Source organism: Equus quagga, chromosome 10 (genome assembly GCF_021613505.1).
Source record: "Equus quagga isolate Etosha38 chromosome 10, UCLA_HA_Equagga_1.0, whole genome shotgun sequence".
Taxonomy (NCBI): Eukaryota; Metazoa; Chordata; class Mammalia; order Perissodactyla; family Equidae; genus Equus; species Equus quagga.
The window spans coordinates 61,520,945-61,531,307 of record NC_060276.1 but is presented as its reverse complement, the minus strand read 5'-3'; the positions used below and the strand labels follow the sequence as shown (position 1 = coordinate 61,531,307).

The window sequence follows — 10,363 nt, the reverse complement described above, 5'->3', positions numbered from 1 at the left end:
TAGTCTATCTGTAAGAAACCAACATTTCTGTTCCTTGGATGACGATCAGAATGAGTGAAAGGTGGTTAGAAGAGAAAAGGTGGCATTGTAAAATGTGAATGAAATCAATGTAAACGCCATGACCCAAATGCAACTTAGGCAATCCTAATGGCTTTTCAAAACGCATTGCAAAATGCCCTTCCTTAAGAATAGAGGGGAAATCTACCATGTAACAAACACATGAGTACTGAATTAAATTATTTGAAAAATTTTCCCTAATAACCACATATGTTGTAACAGAATTGTTATAAAATTCAAATTAGTAAGAGTTCAAATTCAGTTTTACTGTATTTATAGGTCTACCGAACCCCATCAACTACCAACTCTGCCCCAAAGTCTTAATTAGAAAAAGATCCACATCATTAAAATGATACCAAGGAAGGATTGGTATATGAAAGCTGAGATGGGAAACACTTTCTTTCTGAAATGGTCTTATTTTCCCTGGATATTTTGGATTTGGGGCCAATTTTTAAAATGAGAATGTAGGGGCCAGCCCCGTGGCCGAATGGCTAAGTTCGTGCACTCTGCTTTGGCGGCCCAGGGCTTCACCGGTTTGGATCTTGGGCGCAGACATGGCACCGCTCATCAAGACATGCTGAGGTGACGTCCCACATAGCACAACCAGAAGGACCCATAACTAGAATATACAACTATGTACTGGGGGGGGAGGGCTTTGGGGAGAAAAAGAAGACGGGAAAAGAAAGATTGGCAACAGATGTCAGCTCAGGTGCCAATCTTAAAAAAAAAAAAAAAACGAACGTAAAGGAAGAGTGACAAGTAAAACTGAAAACTCAGAGGTAGTTAAAAGAATGCAACAAAAACCACAAAAAACAAAAACCCTAAACTAAATTAAACCCATGGATTAAGTCAGAAACCATGCTGCATTCTCTGAGAACTGTACCTGAAATCCATTTAAACTCAGAAGGGAAAATAAAGTTCTAGGTTTTGCAACCGGCAAGAGCAGAAGATAGCAATAACTGATAAATTTTGTATCATGTGCTGTAAAGCACGCTTGTGTACATTATTAGCAGAATTAATCCTCACAGTAGATAAGATAGGAGTAAATTCTCTACATTTTTCTTGGACATTTACCCGTGTGCAGATTGACACAAGATATGCACTTTAAGAGCTCCGTTCATTTTTCTGCTTCCAAACCTGCTATCTTCAAAAATTTTAGCTCCTACTAACTCCCCAAACTACTAAAAGTCATAAAGATCCACATCTCAGTGTCCTCTTTATTAAATGATCTTAGCCAAAAACAAAAGAAGATGTGATGTTCAAGGTACACATGCATGACTTTGGAGTCTCCATTTCATGGAGAATGGGAAGGAGGAAAATGGAACCAAACAGCATCCCCTTAACAAGATATAAAAGCTAAGACTAGAAATCTGGAAGCAGATATTCTGAATAAATAAAGGCTTTAATATTTATTAGCCATGTGATTTTTGGCAAATTGACTGATTTCACTGAAACTCATTTTTCTGATCTGAGAAATGGAATTTATTTATGGTGTCATTCTGGTGAGTGAGAATATGTTTGAGAGATGGCCTTTGTAAATCATAAAGCTCTTTATAAAATTACAGTGTTTGGTACATGGAAGGTACTCAGTAAATGTTGAATGACTGAATAAACAAATAAACAAGTCTGGGAAGCAACAGACTAGTTTTTCTTTAGCCATCTCTTATCACTGATATAAAGAATATAGGCTACAATTACTGCTGGTAAATTTCTCCTTCTATGAAGGAAATCCCAATTTCTAGAACATAACATCATCTCAGATTGTTCTCTGATAATTTCTGCTTGAATAATTATAAGCAAAGCAATAAAAGATTAATATTTTTACAGTGTTAAAAACTTATCGTATTCACCAATCTTATATTTTTGAGGCCACTGGAAAGCAAAAGTGTATCTACCATAAACTTGAACTATTATTTTGATTTAATAACTATTTTTCTTTATCATGAAAACTACTAACCACAATTACAATAAAAACGAATAGGAACCTACAAAACTGAAAAGACTACTTGGCAATGTGACTATGAGAATGTCAAGGGTATGGTATTTTCTGTTCCATGGGATCAGACTAGACAAAATTAACACTTATGTTTTCATATACAAGGTTTGCTCTAATTTATAAATTAAAATTTAAACGGAAACAATTCAGAACCACCAGATCTTCATTATTAATACTTTAGATGAACAATACCCAAGGGTAACAAAATATCCCCCTAAAAATATCCCCCTATTATACAATTTGGGCTGCAAATTGCATTTTAACATGATATTCTACACTTTTTTTAAACGTCAAAACAAAAACACCTTAAGTCAGTTTTACTGCCTTAAATTACTTGACAGACTACACAAAATTCCTAATATAAATTAACATGTTGCTATACAAATTCTATTTAGGATTGTAACGAGAAAAATCAACCACAACAACATTCCTAAAAATGAGCAAATTCCACCAAGTAATATTAGTAACCTAAATCAAGCAATTGAAATGTTTCAATTTCTTCATGTATTTATCACAAAACTTATTCTCTGAAAAGAACCATAAAGATGCTGAGCAGGCAAGCCGACAATTCAAAATTTACAAATTAATGAAAGGATACTAGCTGCTGAAAGCTGTTTTCAAAAGTTCTCTAACATCAAATTAAACTTTAATTTGTTAATAATCAGTAACTTATTTAAAATTATCTATTAGATGTTCGTAATCTCCAGATGAGAGGTAACTTTATTAAGGTAATTGCCATAGGTGGCAAAGAAAAACATACTAAAGTTACAAATAAAGGAAAGAAAAAGAAAAAATGTTTTCTCAAAACTTTGGGAAAATATTGACACCATGAAGTTGATTTTATTTAGTGTTATATTTGGTTTGCCAGTAATACGTAGCATAAAAAAATCCTTTCAAGTACTTACATTGAAGACCTAAGACAGCAACTGTAAGTGTATGGGCTTAAATGTCCCAAGAAAACCAACTCACAGGTTCAATATATTGGTTTCAATTTATTTTGTGCATTTCTGTACAACAGACTTAAATTGTCAGTGGCATATAATTGAGAAAGAAGGTAAAGAGTACTCTGCTCTTGACCATCTCATCTAGGGAAAAAGATGGATTTTCCTAACAACTTGAAGGACCTACAACTAGAATATACAACTATGTACTGTGGGGTTTTGGGGAGAAGAAAAACAAAAAGATTGGCAATAGATATTAGCTCAGGGCCAATCTTTAAGAAGAAAGAAATGGGTTTTCTTCTTAATACTGCTGTAATATTTTGTTAGACACATTCTTTACTTTTTTATTTTAAAAACCTAGCAGGTAAAGTCAGAAAACATCAAAGCCTGCTAATAAAGAATTTTTAACATACACTTTTACATCTTTAAAGAGGGCTATCTTTAACCAATCAAGCAATTCAACACAAATACCAAATAATGTATCTCCACCTCAATCTCCAAATATTGTGAAAATCTGGGTTACTTTCACAGCCATAGGATATAATGCCAGAAGACAAAGGTGATTTTTTTTCTAAATACCTTATTTCTTGATTTTAAATACACAAAACAGTGTATGTATGAAACAGTATATATATGTACTCAGTCCCAGTCTTTGGCCAGCTTACTTACCTTGAAGCAAGTGGAATTCTCACCATTGGATAAAGGGTTGACGGTAACTACATAGCTGCAGAAGTAGGATGAATGTTCCTGGTAGGGCTTTCAGCTCCTGGCTCAAAAGTTAACTCTCACTTTACTTCTCTCCCTCCTTCACTTACACTGAATTAAAGAACCGTTCATAATATAGTTAAGCCTCTGTGGGCAATTTTACTATAAATAAAAACGTCAGAGATTCATAGCTCAACTCTAAAACTTATAATCCATAAACAAATTAGAAATCTATTAATTTCAAAAAGCTCTACACAACAAAATGTTGACTAAAGCTCTGCAGGCTGTTATTTAATGCACCAAGCAGCCCACATTTAAAATGTTAACATATTTATTACCAAAAAGTGACCCAAAGAATATCTGCAATGACTAAAGCGAAAAAAAAGTCTTAATTTTCTTTGATAGGAAGAAGCACCCTAGTTTCTCAGATTAAAAGGTAATAATAATAAAATATTATATGACAAAGAAACAGAAAGAAAAGACACAAGAGTTACATGGTTACAATCTCTGAAGCTGGATAATGGAAAGGTAACTCAGTATTTCTTTCTTGTTAATTTATCTCCAGTACCTGAGTTAAGGCATAAAGCATCAAGAGTGCAATTGATTCCAAACAACTTGGAATTTTATTGTAAACATCCCATAAAGAATGGCAACAAATTAGTCCAGTTTTTTTATCTTTGAAGATAATTGCTTATAATGACTGATAACTGCCAAACAAAACATCTTTTATAAACGAAGCCAGTTTAGTTTACCTTTCTTTACTGAATTTTAGTTTAATGGACATTTTGTCCATATACAACATCACATCAACTATTAACTGAATGATTTTCCATCTTAAAATTTATGGATACTAAGAACAAACATAAGGTACAGTTTGTTAATATTTTGAAAGAGATTACAAAAGACAAGGATGATAAGTTACAGGACAAAGAAATAAATTACTGATTGCCATCACCACAGTATTGTTTAAAGAATTAACATTTGTAGTACTGCCTAATGTGTATCTGGTGGCTTATGTAAAAACACATTTCCCAACTGGGTTTCTAAATATTTTTGTATGTGATTTTAAAAGTCAATTACAATGGCGATTTTAATATGCATCAATAGTTTTATCTTTTAGAAAATACTTATCATGCTTTTATATGTCAAAGTCTCACATTCTTGATTTAATTAAGATACGTATAAGAATAACAAATGGGCATACATATAAATAAACAAACAAACCTTAACTCTAAACTGCAGGGCCTTTCTACACTTCTCCCATCAATAAATCATAAATTTCCAGTCTTGTTGAAGCATGCTAAATTAGGTGCAATCTTCATTGCAGAAAGAGAAGTGAGGATAAAGATAAGCAGAAGAGAAATGATGAAAAAGGAAATAATCAAGGATAAGGCTATATAAGAAATAATAAATGTTAAGAAACTTGAGGGCAATCCATATTCCACAAAATACAGCACCATGAAAAAAATTTAGCTTTGTATTAGAATTTAATCAAAACTTGGTAAACTTGATAATTAAAACTTGGTAAAGAAACTTTACTAACAGGTGAAAAGCAAAAAAGCATGAAAATATTTTCACACTAATTTTTAAAACAAGCTTTAAAAGTGATCTTGGAATATTCTATTTTCAACAAAACTTTCATAAAGCCTCATGTACCACAAAAATGTTGGGGATGGGGTTACTATTTAAAACAATGAACTTTAACTGTCAAAGTTCCATTTCTTCCCCCAGAACTGAACTATTCATTTCGAAACTCAAAATGGTGATAAGCGTTTAAAAGGCTGGACATCAAAGTAAACTGCAAATTATACAGGATGTAAGTTTCCTTTTTGTGGATGTGAAAATTACGACTTTAAAGATAGGTACCAGTTGGTAAATGTGCATAAAGTAATTCCCGAGATATATAAGCGATTAATAAGGTGTTTAATTTATCACTACCACAAACATACAAATTTTGAAAAATGCTCAAAAAAGTTTTTATCAAAAAGTTAGAAGTGGCATTCACATCTTTCTCTTTCAATGATTCTATTATTGTCTGATGACAATCTATAGGATTACGACAAAAACAACAAAAAGATAAATCACTCAAATGTACTTCAAAGTATTGGAAGGCTGAGTTAGATATCTGAGCACACAGTTATGTAGAATGAGATTTATGAATTTTACTCAGTTTCCTAGCCGCTGAGTGAAACAAAGTGCTGTATGGAAGAATTCTAGCACAAGCCTGATCTCTGGGAAGGGAAACAGAAAAAGAAACAAATGAAACAAGGGCAAATTAAATTAAAAGAATAGAGGGACACGTGTACACAACAAAATCTAGATTGTTTACCTAGAAGGCATAATGAAATGGAGGATCAAGCAGTATATATACAGGCTAAGCGCTTTACAACAGAGGCAAAGAATCGGTAGACAGTGAATACGGCTGTCTTCTATACAAAATACTCTTTTTAATGTCTGAGATAAAGTGTGTCAAGTTGGAAAAAAAATCTACATACATGCGTGCATGTGCACGCGTGCACACACACACAAACAAATGTAGTCATTAGGCTAATAGGCTAGTGAATGTTTTGGAGAGCATCCTATTGCTGGAAGAGATACACACAGCAAGCCATAGAAGAAACACACAATTCTGTTTTCATAAACAGATACACATGCTAAGATCTTAAAGCTGGGAATTAAAACATTATTAGCATTCATGAGAAATATTACAGTTCACTGACTATTAATATCTAGCACAGAATTAAGCTCATACATGTGTATGCTTTGATGGACCATATGTAACAGTGGTTTTTCTTAGCAATTCATTTAAGATTTAGACTTTTCTTCAAAATTCTTAGTTCATTTCCTATTTGCTTTGCTATGGCTGAACCCAGATCTTATTCAGGTTTAAAGGGCCTCTAAAAAATTAAAGTGGTAAGATACTCAACGTGATACAAATTACAATACATTCACAGGAGGAGGTGTTACAAAAAAAGCAAAGTATAAACTGGGGGGGGAAAGTCCAGATATAAAAGTAAAAACACTATCTTCCAAACTTTTATTTTTACACTCATTAAAATAATTTGCATGCAAACAGAAACTGATCTGTTTGTTTTGTAATAAATGATAACTATGCTCATCTAACATACCCTGGTGACTAATTCTTTAAATTCTAATAACTGAAATCAATGTTACAGCAAAATGCTGTTCACTAGTATTTTCACAGTATTTCACTACATATAAAATATGCTTAAAAATGTCTTCAGCCTTATTATTCTAATTATCTAAACCTAGAAAATCTTGACATTTGGGGAATAAATGTGGCATTTTTGTTTTTAAAAATAAATTATAAATAAAGCTTGAGATAGCTAAAATCACACAAATGGCAATTCTTCTACATGTCAAGAGGTCAGCTCTTCATAGAAGAATGTCAACAAAAATTTCACACTAAAATGATACACATGACACACATTTGGGTATATCCATGAATTTAAATAACTATGTTACTTTGATTAGGGGAGGCCAAAGTGTTACTGATTCCAGGAAAACACAGGCAAAATTTTAGTCTAAATGCCCAAGAGATGAATAACTAAAATTGTACATTTCAGCAAAAATCAAATGTAGAGTTTCAAATATGAATGTTTTTGAATCTATACTATGGTTAAAAGTGGCAGCTGAGTTACAACCAGAAGTAGTTTTGGTATAGCGAACAAAAGGCTATTAAAAAAAATCAGCTTGATCTACTGTCCAGTAACAGAAGTTAGTGCCTTAACAATTCACAACAATACTTTCTTAAAGCCTGAACATCATTTCTACTGCAAGTGAAAATTGTTTAAAGATGTCAGTCCAAGAATAACCTTCACCCAACCCAACCAAAAAGCAAAGTTATGTGTGTACTCCTTCCTCTGCACTTAAGGATTTTCAGATGCATGAAATGATTGAAAGCATGAGACAAACATATTAGGTTAAGAAATATCCTGGGATTACTAAGCATACATTAAGAAGTTTCTTTTATCCCACAAGCCTGATCTAAATGCAACAAATCTGCTGTTACAAAAACAGAGATCAATATTATCCCTCTCACTTCAAAAATTTAAGTATCTAACAAATTAGCAAATTTGCAATCTCTCAAATTTGAGGAGTAAAATTGATCTTGGAACTCAAGCTCACTTATGGAACCACGTGCACTCTACTGCTGTAAACAAGACCAGAAAGGTTTAAAAATTTTTTTTCATCTATAAAATAATGACTCAAAATATCAGTGTGCAGTGCAATGAGGTTCTTTTCTGAAAGATTTTAACAGAAAAAAACCCTTTGGAATGGTATGAGCAGAACCTGTTAAAGTTGATTCAAAATACTAGCTAGCCAACACATTCCAACTCAAACTAGGTGCTTTGTTACATTTTAAAATTCAAATGAAAACCAGTCACTCACAGCTGTTAAATAGTAAGTGCTAGCAGAGATATATAAGCAGTAGACCAAGTCTACTCACATGAATATGTTCTAAGAAAAGCCTAGAGTAGAACATACTATACTTATGAAAGTTAGTTAATTACAACTATTAATTTGAGAGCCAAAACAATTATTAACAACCTCTCCGCTTATAACTTATGAGTATTCATTCCTACCAAGCTTGTTCTGTTTCTTCTTAGTCAGTAATGAATAATAGCATCTATTTTCCTTAAGATTTCCAGTAGTTGTAGTTAATAGAGGTAGCTGAGCTACTATTCAAAGAAGTTATTCTTTGTGGATGAGGATTTCTCAAATGTTTAAGTTATTCTTTAAGCTACACAAGTTTCATTAATGCAATAAAATATAATAGGAAAAAGAAAATGGATGCAAGAAACTTTTGCATTTGGCACCTTGTCTAGATTGATACCTCAAGTATTCTTTTTTAATAAAGTTAATGCACACATCAGGACACACCACAAAGATTTGCTACATATTTACAAGGCACCAACCCTTTTCTCACCTTTAACATGAATTAAGCAAATCAATGAAAAGCATATCAATATTCCCCCCACCCCCCAAAAAACTGTAGTATAAATATATACTTCAGTTTAGTACAATTCATGAAAGTTTGGCCTGGGAAGAGTAAAATAATCCAGATCGTTCTTACAATATAGAAACTGTAAACATTTAATAGCTGCCTTTAGGATTGGTGTATTGTGCAAAAGTTATTATTACTGGGTACAGGAATCAAAATGGCAAAAACAAACTATATAAAACTCTGTAAGAAGGTGCTATACTTCTGTGATACAAAAGCAAAAGAGGGATATTCCATTGAGATAAAAATGTCATGCTACTCTTAAGAAGCTGAATGCTCCTTTAATGTAGTAAATCTGTAGTGTGTATGTGTTGTTTGTGTGTGCGCGTGTGTGTGTGTGTGTGTGTGGGCGCAGAATTTTTTTTAATTTAAGGCCTAATGAGTAAGGCTTGTTTGAACAAATGAAGTGTGGAGATCAAAAGTCTTGAAACAAATGTATACTGGCATAATGGAAAAAGCACCAATGTGAAAGGAAGCAGAAGTCCCCACACAACTTGCTTTGTAGATTTCCTGGTAAATTCCCTGCAGTAGAAGGCCATTGAATTTTTTAAATTATCCTAAATTTATTAACTGTCAATAATTCCATCCCATGAGATGGCTAACCCTGGCTTTTTCTGTCATTTTACGCACTCTGCCTGATCTGGATGTACCAAGATTCAGAGGATCTTCAGTGGACACAAAATTGTCATTATCAGAATCATCATTATATAAAACAGTCCTCCTGCCTTGGTTTCTTGTTTTAATTCGAGGCAGTCTACTGAAACGTCCTGAAAACATGGTATCAAATTCATCATCTGCAACACGTGCACGTTTGGCTCTGGTGGCTCCTCTAGAAGCACCTCTTCCTCCTCTCCCTCTCCCTCTCCCTCTAGTGCCACCTCCACCTCTTCCTCGACCCCCTCGTCCCCTGCCTCCTCTTCCTCTGCCTCCTCTACTCCATCTACCCCATCTGCCCCATCTACCCCTTCCTCCTGTGCCTCTCGTCTTCCAGTTTCTTTTTCCATTGGCATATTGCTTTCTGAGTTTTCTTTTAGGTCTAGTTTGTATGAATTTGCTATAATCATGGTCTCCATCTACGTAATCTTGATCTGTTCTGGAAGTTGATTCAGAGTCAGAATCAGAACCACAGGTACTTTCAGAACTTAAACTGGATCCTAACTCTCCACTCTCTGAGGAGGATAAATGTGATTTCTCTTTTGCTTCTTTTTTCTCTTTCTCTTCTCTTCCCACGCTTTCATCTTCTTCTGACGCGCTAAGTAGTTTTCTCTTGATTCCTGTCCGGGGCTCTCTGCCATCACCATTTGTAAGGGGTCCATCAAGGGAATGATCTAGATCAAGATAATGATTTTTTCAAGTTAAGCTTTGACTTTGATAAGATGGTTATTTAGGTTCAAAAGTAAAATAAACAGTCTATCAAAAAATATTTACAACCCAAAGATAGATGGGGGAAAATCATGGATAGTGCTAGAATATGAACTTAAATCTGATGGGAATGGAAGATAACTAAAGTTTGATTTTTGTCTGATTGCTTTTTCAAAGGGAGGTGGGGAGGAGAGTGTGGAGGGATATCTGTGGTAAGGTAGATGGGCAGAAATTTTAAGGGCTTGAATTCTAGAAAGAATTATCTGGGAACATGTT

The 10,363-nt window shown here is 33.7% G+C and overlaps 1 protein-coding gene across 1 annotated transcript in view; it reads right to left on the bottom strand.

Annotated features, from left to right (window-relative positions):
• Positions 1-5,757: 5,757 nt before the first annotated feature.
• Positions 5,758-10,363, bottom strand: part of BRWD3 (bromodomain and WD repeat domain containing 3) — a 116,196-nt gene continuing 111,590 nt past the window's right edge. Inside the window, exon 41 of the mRNA XM_046673240.1 lies at positions 5,758-10,053. Within this exon, the coding sequence (XP_046529196.1) occupies positions 9,299-10,053 (755 nt within the window). The 3' untranslated portion in view covers positions 5,758-9,298. The remainder of the gene's footprint in view (positions 10,054-10,363) is intronic.